Raw genomic sequence first — 13,936 nt, forward strand, 5'->3', positions numbered from 1 at the left:
CCCGAAAAATTGGATAGAGTTAAATTTATAAGTGGTTTTAAGGATATGTGATATAACTTGACATAAATCGTACAGAGAAATGAAAATGTGCGGATTCTTGACTATAGAAACGGGAGATAAATTTGTAAGCAGGAAGAATGAGTACGACAAAGTAAAACAAACTCAAGGGGTTTATCTTTCAACAAGAGAAGTAGTCTTTTGTTACCATGTCTCTGTGCTTACAACGATTCCCCTCTTTATAGTAAAGGAATCCTACTTTATCTATAATAAAAAATATATAGTGGAGAACCCATGATAAATTATATTTTTTTCGATTCCCGCCAAGATTTTCTCCCCTAGTGCGGTTGCAACGGCTCTTGTCTGTAGCTCGATACTAGCTCGAGCTCGGTATTGAACCCTCGACCTTGGTTCGAGCTTGATTCTGACTTGGAGTCTCGATATTTGAGGTGAATGTTAGTCGGTCTATACGTCTTCAATAATCTTCGCTTTGCCTCGTAGTTTGATTTGGATATGAGCTCGATAATGATACCGAGCTTGCCATTGATCGGTCTTGGATCTCGACTCATGACACCCTTACTTCGGACCTCGACTTGACCTTACGCAGATACCTTTCGATCGAAGTATTATTATCTCGACCAGTCCGTATGACTGAATAATAGATTTCGACCGCATACATCTTGAACTGTCTGAAATTCTGCACTAAAAACCAATATAAGAGCTCCTTGCTGAGCAGCTGAGAATAATTCCTACTCTTCTTTTATCAACTCTTTTTTTCTTTTTCTTTTTCTTACTAGTACTTTCCCAATTTCAATTGGTTTAAGAAATGTGTTCTTAAATATTTCATAATATTTACTATGTGTCAATAAAAGCTTTTTTTATTAAGAGTAAAATAAAAAGTTCAAATTTAAACTACTATTTTTTATTTAATTATTTTTTGAACCCCTCCCAGAAACTACGCATTTTGCTTGCTCCTTTGGTGACTCGAACCACAGCCTCAAGGTTTAGAGGTGGAGAGTGTTTACCACTTGAGCAACATGTCTTGTCAAGTTAAATTATTTTCAAATTTAAAAAGCTATCATTTTTTTCACGGACTAAAAAGGAAATTGTTGCCACAAAAAATGGAACAGAGGGAATAGTATTTTTTTTATTAAATTTCTCAAGAGTAACACTTGAGTTGTTTGGTTTTAAACAGTACATATTAATCAACCATGGCGAAGTGAAAAAAGTATATGTAGAAGGCACATGTTCATTAGTTGCTATGAACAGAAATAAGCTTTTTCATACCACAAAAACTTCAGAGTGTGATTATATGAGATTTTTCTGCCTAAACCTAAAGCAGGGGTTTGCAGTTTAGTCTAAGCTGTAACCATTTTCTATTTGTGGGAGATCTGCTAGCTGTTGTACAGTCCTTTTAAGTTGATAGCAAGAGTTATCTCTATGAAAATCTGCATGTTGACTTGCCATCTATTTTTCCTAAAAACAGGCGAAGATTGAGAACAGAGGCAGCCGTCAAATTGGACATACAAACTGACCAAGTAAATCTTCATTTACGTTTGTGCTATAAGTTTTTTACTCTGATGCATGAATTTAGCATCTTGTCTCGTGCTTATGTTAAGTCCCTTCAGGTGACGATGAGCAATGGCATCGCCAATGTTACTTTATCAATACCAGATGGTCTCATCACGAACATATCATATAGTGGAATCAACAACTTACTTGCAACACAAAATGTCGAAAATGATAGAGGGTATAATTAACATATAAACATTTTAGTATTTTGAAATTTCTTTCAATGAAGGAAATAACTAACAATAGTATGACATTTTCAGGTATTGGGATGTTTTCTGGAATCAGACAGCATCTCGAAGAGTTCGAAAAAAGTAAACTATACCTTCTCTTGTGAAAGTTTTTACGTGGATGATTTTTGACCATCCAAAATTAAGTCTATTACTTTGGTGTCACATGCAGGTTTTTGGGGACAAGTTTTGAGGTCATAATGGACAGTGAAAAGCAGGCAGAAATTTCATTTAAAAATACATGGAATGCTTCTCAATCTGATGAACTTCCATTAAATTTTGACATAAGGTGAAGTGCATTGTTAAAGCTCATTTTGTATATATCTTTTTTCTGTAATCACAAGTTTGGTATATGCAATTGTATTATTTGTACTATGTTAAAGGGATGAATTTTCAGGTTTGTGATGCTACAAGATACACCCGGATTTTATACTTACGCTATATTTGAACGTCTAGAAGGATGGCCCCTTGTCTACATTGAAAATCTAAGGATTGTCTTCAAGCTTCAACAAGACATGTACGAATCTAAATTTTCTCATCAGTAACTACTTAAGATATTATCTATTTCTCCTTCCCTTAAACCCCCAAAATGGAATTGCTATTGTATGAAACTGCATTTTGTATGCATAGGTTTCATTACATGGCTATCTCGGATGAGAGACAGCGGGTCATGCCAATGCCGGTGGATCGAGAAACTGGCAAGGTGCTTGACTACAAAGAAGCTGTTCTTTTGACAAATCCAACTAATCCAGATCTAAAAGGAGAGGTAGGATCCTACAATTGCCTAGTATTATGTCTATATGAAAATGTCAAGGCTAACTTCCATCATATTCTAGACCATGTATCTGTTAAATGGGCGATCATCTCATTTAAAAGCTTAATATGTTGAAGCTCAACAGTATCTAGTATGGTTAGGAGGAGAATAAAGTTGTTCGTTGTATGAACATGTTCTCCTTCAGCCTAGAAAAGGAAGTGCAAGCTATAATTCAAAGATTTTACTCGATAGTTCGGACAAGAGATGGGGTTACATTTGATTACATAATCAAAAAATTTATTCATTATTTACTTTGATGTTTAATTCCCATCTACACATGTGTAGGTGGATGACAAATACTTCTATGCAAATGATAACAAAGATGATAGAGTTCATGGGTGGGTAGGTGCTAATCCTCCTGTAGGGTTTTGGATGATAATTCCGAGTGATGAGTTTCGCATCGGAGGACCTTACAAACAAGATCTCACTTCACATGTTGGTCCAACTGTACTTTCTGTAAGTGTTGAATTAATTAAATTCCACTAAGTAGCACTTGCTTCTCTTTTATATTTAGGAATATTGACTACTTATTCATAATCTCAGGTATTTGTAAGTAGACATTATGCCGGAGAAGATCTGGTAATCAAATTTCAACAAGGAGAGCCTTGGAAAAAAGTTATTGGCCCTGTATTTCTGTATCTTAACTCAGATACTTCAGCTAAGGACAATCCCGCCGTACTTTGGGATGATGCAAAGAAAAGGGTAATATATTAATCATTTACTATATGCTAATACCAATTCAGGCTGTTTCAGATGTGAATTCAGTTAACATATTGCTGAAGGAATTCCCCATCGAATTTACAGATGAATCAAGAAGTCGCAAGCTGGCCTTATGATTTTCCAGTTACAAAAGACTACATCAAATCTAATCAACGAGGAAATATTAGAGGCCAACTTTTTGTTAACGACAGGTGATTTCCTTTGGTGTTCATTCTTTAGCATCTGCGTTCATATTATTTATGCATCACCATAGAAAAAGGAGTGTCTTTGAGTACTGTGGATTTGATGTATAATCTGTTTAAAATCAGTGTTGTACAAGTGTAGATGCTATTGTGCCTCATAAACGTAACATTGTTGTTTTATTGCCAAAACTCTTTATTTAAGTGTGACTAGTGTTGTACTTACAAGTGCAATTAAATACAACTCACTAATATGTAAGATCTATAATTTGTATTTTCAGCACTACTACTTTAGTACCAGCATCCAACGCTTATATAGGGTTAGCATCACCAGGAGATGTTGGATCTTGGCAAAGAGAAAACAAAGTAACGTTGCATGATTCATAAATTTATAAATAAAATAATTTTTTTTTTTTTTAGTTATATAGATTTAATAACTTTATTTCGTTTCATTTTCAGGGATATCAGTTTTGGACTAAAACAGACGCTAGTGGGAATTTTACCATAGAGAATGTAATATCCGGTACATATAACTTGTATGCAACCATCCTTGGAATTATTGGGGATTACAAATACACTTCTGATGTACAAGTGACTCCAGGTTTTAATTTCTTACTTACCATTTTCTTAGTATTTCTTAATTCGAAGTTCGTTCAGAATGAGACTCGTTTGTGACCCATATTTCCTAATATCGATGCTCTTATCTCATCTTATCTGTTGTTCAATTTTCATTTGTATCAAATACAGGTTCTAGTATTGAATTGGGGAGTTTGGTTTATAATCCTCCACGAAATGGAGTCACACTTTGGGAAATCGGTGTGCCAGATCGAACAGCTGCTGAATTCTTTGTTCCAACTCCACCCCCACAATTTAAAGTTCACATATACCAAAACAATTCTGAATCAATGTATGCTCCAAAAGTCTTCATACGTACTTACACTGAAACTAATTCCAGTATCACCTATTTGCATTTCGAAATTCTCAAATTTTCTTAGCCTCCACTTTGTAGGATTTAGTAATTTCCAAGAAAGTACTTTTGAATATTTACTAGTTATCTTAACTGTAGAAAATTGTAGCTCATAATTCACACCATTTTGCCTTGCAGATTTAGACAATATGGTTTGTGGGAACAATATAGTGCTTTATATCCTGAAAATGATCTCGTCTACAATGTTGCGACTAGCAACTATTCAAGCGACTGGTTTTTTGCTCATGTTACCAGGTATCCACTTGAGCTTCTTCTTACTCTTGTATTCAGGTTATATTACATATATACAGACATACATAAATGTGTGTGTGTGTGTGTATTTTCGTTCTTGTATATCTTAGTTCTTTTTTTTTTTCCTTTTCTGACAATACTATATATCAGTAGTAAATTTGAATTACGAGACTTCTGGAAAAATGTTGTTCTGCAGGAATATAGGAAACAACACGTATAATGCTGCCACATGGAGAATTATATTTAGCCTTGAAAGTGTTGACAATACGTCGAATTACACTCTCCAATTGGCTCTTGCTGCAGCTCAGAGAGCTGAACTACAAGTATGTAGCTTATCCTTGATTCCTTGACCTGTCATTTCAATTAAGTTTATTTCTGTTCATTTTCTTTTTCATTCAGAAGAGTAGCCTTGGAGCAACACTAAAATTGTCTTCCTGCGACCTATAGGTCACGGGTTCGAGCCGTGAAAGCAGCCACTAATGCTTGTATTAGGGTATGCTATTTACATCACATCTCTAAGGGAGTGCGACCCTTCCCTGAACCCTGATTGAACGCGGGATGCCTTGTGTTTTCTTTTTCGTTTACATGTTCTTTTCCTTTTCGGTCACAATATAATGATACACAAAAGGAAAATCTAAACCTTGATATTCTTTTTTACTTCTCCAACTTGACTAGCTGGCGAGAGTTTATTTGATCCTTATATATTTTGTCTCAGTCTATCACTTGGGAAATAATTTTAATAGGTGGTTGTGTGAATTATTGACTTTCTTGAAAATTGTTTTTTTTTTCTAAGGTTCGTTTCAACGATGGAAAATTAGCAACACCTCACTTTACAACAGGGGTAATAGGGGGAGATAATGCAATTGCAAGACATGGTATTCATGGTTTATATTGGCTTTACAGCATTGAAGTACAGGGCAATCTACTTCTAAATGGAACAAACACGATATTTCTTACACAAGCAATAGCTACAAACCCCTTTCAAGGAGTAATGTATGATTATCTTCGTTTTGAAGCACCTCATCAGTTATAAAATGGTCATTATCTATTTAAATATTTCTTTAAAAATCTATTCTTCTAACTTCTAATCCTCTTATTCAATTATTTGGTTACACATTTGTTCGAGAAGTAGTGGTACTAGGAGTGTCAAATGAGCGGGTTGGGCTGATTTCGGACGGGTCAAGGTTGGCTGAGTCAATTATGATTCGCCCAAAAGTTACTTAGGCCGAGATAAACTGGGTCAAGATGAGCTAAAATTTGTGAAAATAGCACGGGATAGCTATTTCTCAGACTGGTAATTAAAAAATAGCTAGCATTCGCAAAGTCATTAAAAAATAGTCATTATTTTGCTAAAACACGAAAAGTTCCAGTATTATGTTGGATTATGGCGCTCCAGCATATTATGTTGGAACTCCAGCACACGGAAAGTTGCAGCATAATATGCTGAATTATGGAGCTCCTGCGTAAAAACTTCCAGCATATTATGTTGGAACTCCAGTTCATTATGAAATTCCAATATATTATTGTGGAATTTTTTCGAATTTTTAAGAGTGTTTTTGTTCAGATTTTATCTTTACATGAAAATGTGACTAAATTTCGATTACTTTTGAAATTGCGGCTATTTTTCAATTATCAGTTGTAAATCCGGTTATTTCTGATCCCTCCCTCCCCCCTCCCCCAGCATATTATGTTGGAACTCCAGCACACGGAAAGTTGCAGCATAATATGCTGAATTATGGAGCTCCTGCGTAAAAACTTCCAGCATATTATGTTGGAACTCCAGTTCATTATGAAATTCCAATATATTATTGTGGAATTTTTTCGAATTTTTAAGAGTGTTTTTGTTCAGATTTTATCTTTACATGAAAATGTGACTAAATTTCGATTACTTTTGAAATTGCGGCTATTTTTCAATTATCAGTTGTAAATCCGGTTATTTCTGATCCCTCCCTCCCCCCTCCCCCAGCATATTATGTTGGAACTCCTCGCCCAACTCTTACCAAGCTTTAATTAATGTATGTTATTTTCTTATAAATTATTTAATTATCAAATAAGACTTTTTTCTTTTATTATAGTCATATATAACATATCAAACAAAAAAATTATTTTAAAGATTTTTTGACAAAATTACTCATGAATTTTTGTTATAGTCATGCTCCCAAACGCACACGCAAGTATACGTGGTCGTAGAAGTAATATAGGATTGTAACTCCAGATATCGTACCCACAAAGACTTGTGATTAACTATTTACTATATTAAACTAAGACAATTGATCTATTCAAGATGTTTTCTAAAGATTATTAACTACAACTAATCTAGAGTCGAAAACTAAGAAATTAAAGAAAATATGTCGGCAAGCTTAGATACGAATTCAATGGGAGAAAATATTCCAAAGCTATGGGTTAGCTAACAATCTCGTTGAGTCTTCCACTTAAATTGTCTAATTAATTTATCTGGTTTATTGGTTGACAGAGTTAATATTACTCGTAGTATTCTCCTAAATTACTATTCGTCTATTCAAGCTAACCTGACGCATATATTCATATGAATCATGATTAACAAGTACGCATTAATAATTCCCGTATAGTAACCAAGCAAGGCGGATAGGTATATCCCTATCCTAACCGCAAATCTGTTTCCGATACTCAAGTTCAAGATCTTGCTCTACTCAATCTTATATGCAATCTAAAATTCTCTCTCCCGAGTTCAATCCTAAATTCGTACATAGTATTTAATTGCTGATCAAGAAATCAAATAATTAAGTGCAAGATTGAATAAATAAATAAATATAATAAAATAACAAGAACAATTCAAACTTCAAACTACAATGTTTATGTAGCATCCCACAACTCTAGAACTAATAAACTATGAGATTAAAGGAAGATAAAAGAAGAAAAACTAGTTGGAAGCCTCCTCCAAGCGTGATTTGTGTTCCCCTCACATGAATTCTCCTTCAAAGTATGTTAGATCCCCCCAAAATAGGTTTAGAACCCCTTTTATACATGTTGGGGGCATGTAGGGTCGAAACTACCAAGTCTCAGCCGAATTAGGACGAAATCCGCCCTTAGGCGTCATGCTTTGTGCCTGGCGCGAAGCTGGACATTGAACTTTTTAGCCCTCTGTCAACGGCGTTTTGGTTGGTGCCTGGCGCGAACCTAGGCACCAAACTCGTACTTCCTCCAAATTCTTCTGTTTTTACTTCAATTTGCACTCAAAAGTTTCAAATCACTTCTAATCGACTCCTACGCATATAAATACCATAAAATAAATCATTAAATTACACATACAAAAATCACGAAATATGAGTAAAATGAGAGGCGATATGCATATAAATACACATATTTTAAACCGAATATCAGCTAAAAATTAGCTCAATTTTAGATGGGCTGAGATTTGTTGGATCAAGATGGGTTGAAATAAAAAAATGGATGGAGCATATTTTTCCGGGCCAATTTTGACAACTCTATTGGTTACATAAAGATAACGAAAGAATGGAGTCACGACGTAGATCGTAGATTAACGGAGCCAATATGCACAAAAGAATATAGGCACATACGTAATGTAATTGATGGATAAAAGAAAACAAACAAATTATGATTGATTACAAACATCAAATACAGAAAAAAAAAATCACAAACATAAACTAGTAGTTGTTTTTCCAACAAAACGTAACCTTTGCTTTGGTCCATACCACGAAACAAGCAAAGATCTAAGGCTTTCTTTGTTCTGCCTCTGGGCCCGAGAGCGAGGTCCAATGATCCTCTTTTTAACCTCTTACTTACTCTCTCGTGCGATTAATTCTCAAGCCATAGCGTATAAGTAAAGAAGGAATGACCGAACAAAGTCGCTAAAGACAGGCATCCATCCCTTTCATTTGATCAAAGGCATTCGAGCCGAAGTAATTCAATTCACTCGAAAGAAGATGAGCGTCAAGCAGGCCCAATTCTAGCTCTAAAGGGCTCCGATTTTGGCCCAATAGTCAAAGGTGATGCCATAACCCCAGGTTAGTAATTTAATTTTGGCTGAAAGCATAGAAACCTTTTATTTTCAAGTTCTTTCCGAAAATATGGATAACTTTGGATTACCATATCTTGAATGACTTAAGTATACACAGAACAATTGTGAAGATTTTTTTTTTACTAGGTTAATCTTCACTAGCATTATATAATCATAAAGGTTTACATGTAATTATGTGACGTTCATGATGGAGGACGGGTCAAAGACAAAGCCGGACTGACAGACTTAGACTAGCAAGTTTTTTGAAAAAGGGTTCCATATGACTATTTAGACAAATCTCATGTCGGAAAATGAGAGAAAATTGAAAAGTCTTATAAGGCATATAACAATTTCACATGGTACACATATTTTTTTGGCTTGATGATGGCGTTGTCCAAGGAATAAATTTGTGAGGCCTAGTAGACCAAAACAGACAATATGTGTCATGGGCTTGGACAACAACAAATAACTTTTGCAACACAGAAGCAGAGTTTGAAATTTATAGGTTCGGGATTGTAGTCGTTCAAGTTACTAAGTTTAAATTAATAATTTATACATATTAAGTGAATTTATTAAGACAAATATAACATTTGGACCAAAATTATAATTGAGTTCGGCCTAACCTATATCCTGCACGCTAGCTTCGCCCTGCACAAAAGGTCTTAGATAAAAAGGGGAAAACAGTAAGAGTAGTGCATTATGGAACATAAGATCAATTAAAAGTCACGAGTGGTCCTTATAGTTTGGTATCACATGATCCCAAAAAATAAAACGTCCACATCTTCACCATTAACTTTATTTTGGCACTTTTGATCCCTCAGAATTCAAGCAACAAAAGTGCCTTTTATATTCGCTTTTTGGATGTTTATATAGAAGGAATTTAAAGTCATTTACTCCTTCCATTTTCGTCCCTTTTGGGTTATTGAAAGAAAATTAGACATAATTATTTTTAGTAATTATGACAGCTAAAAAGGACGGGGGAGTAATTAGGCAATAAAGACATTATAGAAAGGAAATTTGGACATAACTTTCCGAAATTTCTAATTAAGGAGAAGGAACAATAAATTTGGGCCTCTAACCAATAGAGTTTGAATTTTATGAAATTGAACGTCATAAAGAGCCTGATAATTTAGTATAAAGGTTGAAACGAGTAAATGAGGTATGTCTAAGTCGATTCCCAAAATGTGAATTAATTCTTGGTTTCTAATTTATTAACAACACTATTAGTGGTGGAGAATGAAGAAAGTCATCGTTGCTTATGTATCTCAGTGTTTGAATTGTCAACAGGTGAAGTACGAACATCAGAAATCAGGTGGATTGACTTAGAGATTGGAGATATCAGAGTGGAAGTGGGAGAGCATCACTATGAATTTCGTGGTAGGCTTGCCACGGACCTTGAGGAAGTATGTCGGAGTCTAGGTTATTGTAGACCTGTTGACTAAGTCCGCACACTTTATTTCGGTGGAGACTTCATACTCTTCAGAGAGGTTGACTAAGATTTACATTCAGGAGATTATCCGCCTGCACGGCATGCCCATTTCCATCATTTCTAATCGAAGTACACAATTCACATAGCATTTTTGGGGAGCCGTGCAGCGTGAGTTAGGAACGCGGGTTGAGCTGAGAACAACATTTCATCCTCAGATTTTTATATTGAGACACACTTTTTAATTCTCTGCGTTTCTCATATTTAGAATTTGCTCTTTTTCGGGTGTGTTTAGTATGAAGGAAAATATTTTTCGAAAATTATTTTTTAATTTTTTCATATTTGGTTGGCTCAAATGTTTCCCTATCAAGAGAAAGGAAAAATATTTTTCAAAACTCTTTTCCAACGTCAACTTGGGAGGGCATTCAAAGAGTTCAACTTTTGTCAGAGTAAAATAATTTTTATACTATTATATTATTTAAATAATAATTACAGGTAATGATCTATAACAAGTGAAACTAGTTACATAGTTAGAGCATACTAAATTACATTAGTAATTAAAAATTATTTATATTCTCAAGATAGGGGTAAGGCAACATACACATTGCCCTCCTTAAATCCCGCTTATAAAATTACACTGAGTTTGTTGTATCATGTCAGTGTAAATCAGATAATCCGCCTTCAAATTCCTATTTAGGTTGTCAATGAGACTTTATCTTACTTTCTACAGCTGACTACCGAATTCGATTAATGCATATTCTGTTTTTCGAAGAAAAAAGGTGGAGGTGATAAAAACAATTAAAAGTATCCCCCCCCCCCCCCCCCCCCCATATTAGAATATGAATAATATTTTAGATTTTCATATGGTGGAGCTCCGGTTAATTTGGTATCCGGTATTTGCGCAGGAGTTCCGTCTAATTTGAACTCGTGTTAATATCAGGAAATTGTTTTTACCGGTGCTAATCGCAAAAAGTTTAACTCTCTTCTTATTATTGCAATATAGAGGCTTGGATTAAAGTGTTATTTGGACCATTTCCCTTGTTAGATTAAAACTTTTGATTTGTTAATTAACCACTCAGCCCTGTAACATATCACAATTTAAAAGAAAAAAAAGTTACAAAGTAAACGATTTAAACGTTAGACTCAAAATTTTCACAACTGAATTAGAATAAGAGAATAATTTTAGTGCAAGAGTACAAGAAACAAGTCCTGTTAGAGTTTGAGGGTCCAAACATTAACACGCGAAGGATTTGGTCAATCTAAGGATAGCTAGAAGTAGAGACAAATTTAGTTTCTAGAGTCTGTGAATTTAAAATGACTTATTTTTATATGTAAACATTTTTGAATTCTTCTGTATTTGTACACAATTCGAACTAAAAGTAACAAGTTAAATTGAACCATAAAACTCTGCTTAAATCAGTCTTCGGCTAGAAGACGACTGAGTAAGCCGAAGTCATGACTCATTGTAGGAGGCTAACAAGTAGACGCAGGCCTATCCTTTGGATGGGAGGTCAACGGCCTCCGTAACTTCGGGAAATATATATATATATATATATATATATATATATTTTAATTGACACCCAAAGATTCAAATCTTAGGCAGTTGCATTGGTCGATTTGGGGGTGCAACTTAACTTTTAATGCCTGCATGAGTTAGATTCCGACTCTAGCATTTGCTCAGATTTTACTCGACAATGGCGCCCGCTAGTTTCAAATCTTGGGTACGCCTCTGCTAACAAGTAAATGTTAGAACATGCGCAGCGGAAGCAAGTAAACAATCCAGGCATCAAATACATGTAAACTAGACAATGCTATAATTGCTAGATTAGAAGCACTAACCTCTTGAAATCGTTGCACAAATCCTCCACACAGCTAGAATCCAGGGCTGCAGTCTTCTGCTATATGCCTAGTAAAACCTTGGACAAATTTGCTTTGAGTGGGCAAGAACAATACAACTCTAAAAAGTGAGTTATTTGGTGAAATTAGTCTTCCTTAAGTAGACTAGTTTTTGGCCGAAAATCTGCTCCAAAAACGTGTAGGATTCTACTTGCACAAGTAGAATCCTACTCTAACTCTACCGGATGACTTTTCTTCCAAGTCACTTTTTACCCAAGTTAAGTCTAGGTTTTTACTAGGTATAGCAGGGACTACAAAAATAATAAAAGGCTACTAATTATAGCATTAATTCGAAATTAGCATGAATTAATTCTTACTATAATTAATTACAGTTTATTCCACTAAAAAATGCAATAGAACTCCTCAATATGAATTTCAAAAATTCAGTAACATTTATTTTAACTCCCCATGTTAAGATCTCAAATACCAGTTAATTAAATTAAATCATTGAAAAATTAATTTAATCAACTAATTAAATCTTTTATAATTCCGCTTAAACCATTTTATGTGACAGATACAAAATTTACCGGTCGGGTTTTCACATGAAAACTTATAAGCTCACATAAAGGGGTATCTTCAAACTCAAAACCAAGTCATGGATTCTATCAACTAATTATTATTTCGCAAATGCTATTCGTTATTGTCCAATCTATTAGGCATACACTAACTTTGAATAGAGTCGTACCTTTTGATAAATCAAAACAATAAACAAATTATAATGATCATAATAATTATATCAAGATTAGGAGTATAAGCTCATTTAATGAGTTAGAGAAAATATTTTATATATATATTCAGTACAAAAATATCTTTTCTCTACTTGGTCCGTTCAATATACACTAAGTATACTAGCACAAGAAGTCGGAGTAAAACCACTCCCATAATCAAGTCAAATTATACAATAATCTTGTGCTACAATTAACAAGATATTTTGTCCAATAATATCTTTGATTGTGAGCATAGTTTATTAATTATGCGAACCGACAATTTAATCTTCTGTGCATGAGCTAAGACTCCATACACAAAATTGTCTACGACATAACTAAAAAGACACACATGTAACAAATGATCTATTTAAAATAGTACTTTATTGAATTGAATAAATTAAATAAATAATTATTCCATAAAGAATAAAATAAAATACTATGTCTAAACCGCATGGTTAATAGTATATCCCAACAATCTCCCACTTAGACTCATAACCATGCGTCTACTACTCTAATACCCATTCCTTCTACATGTTTGTCAAAAATCTTCTCTGTCAAGCTCTTTGTAAACGGGTCTACCAAATTGTCCTCTGACGCAATCTTCAACACTCTTGCATCACCTCTCTGAGTTATGTCCCGAATTAAGTGATATTTACGCTCAATATGCTTACTCCTTTTATGACTTCTTGGTTCCGGCGAGTTTGCAACTGCACCACTATTGTCACAATAAAGTACAATCGGTGCTTGAACCGAAGGAACTACATTAAGCACTTTTAGAAAGTTCCTGAGCCAAACAGCCTCTTTAGCTGCCTCAAATGCAGCCACATATTCAGCTTCCATGGTAAAATCAGCAACACATGATTGCTTGATGCTCCTCCAACTTATAGCTCCACATCCTAAGGTAAAAACATATCCTGAGGTAGATTTTCTAGAATCTCTATCTGACTGGAAATCTGAATCAGTATAGCCAATGGGTGCAAGATCACCTGAGTGATACACCAACATATAATCCCTAGTCCTTTTCAAATACTTGATTATATGCTTAACGGCAGTCCAGTATTCTCGTCCAGGGTTAGACTGAAATCTACTAACCATGCCAACAGCAAAGCAGATATCAGGTCTAGTACATAGCATAGCATATATGAGACTCCCTACAACAGAAGCATAAAGGATCGCCTTCAT

The 13,936-nt window shown here is 34.6% G+C and overlaps 2 protein-coding genes across 2 annotated transcripts; one reads left to right on the top strand and one right to left on the bottom strand.

Moving 5' to 3' along the window:
- The first annotated feature begins 1,311 nt into the window (after nucleotides 1–1,311).
- On the top strand, nucleotides 1,312–5,782 carry LOC104088907 (uncharacterized). Its single transcript, XM_009593672.4, has 15 exons — nucleotides 1,312–1,535; nucleotides 1,626–1,747; nucleotides 1,830–1,880; nucleotides 1,969–2,085; nucleotides 2,194–2,313; nucleotides 2,427–2,562; nucleotides 2,896–3,066; nucleotides 3,154–3,312; nucleotides 3,415–3,521; nucleotides 3,791–3,875; nucleotides 3,969–4,110; nucleotides 4,257–4,416; nucleotides 4,615–4,731; nucleotides 4,925–5,051; nucleotides 5,522–5,782. The coding sequence occupies exons 2-15, from the start codon at nucleotides 1,632–1,634 to the stop codon at nucleotides 5,759–5,761; spliced, it is 1,848 nt and encodes a 615-aa protein (XP_009591967.1). The 5' UTR covers nucleotides 1,312–1,535; nucleotides 1,626–1,631; the 3' UTR covers nucleotides 5,762–5,782.
- A 7,461-nt stretch (nucleotides 5,783–13,243) lies between these two features.
- LOC117274816 (secreted RxLR effector protein 161-like) lies at nucleotides 13,244–13,936 on the bottom strand. Its single transcript, XM_033654176.1, has one exon. It carries the CDS (start codon nucleotides 13,934–13,936, stop codon nucleotides 13,244–13,246), a length of 693 nt encoding a protein of 230 aa, XP_033510067.1.

Source organism: Nicotiana tomentosiformis, chromosome 5 (assembly GCF_000390325.3).
Source record: "Nicotiana tomentosiformis chromosome 5, ASM39032v3, whole genome shotgun sequence".
Classification (NCBI taxonomy): domain Eukaryota; kingdom Viridiplantae; phylum Streptophyta; class Magnoliopsida; order Solanales; family Solanaceae; genus Nicotiana; species Nicotiana tomentosiformis.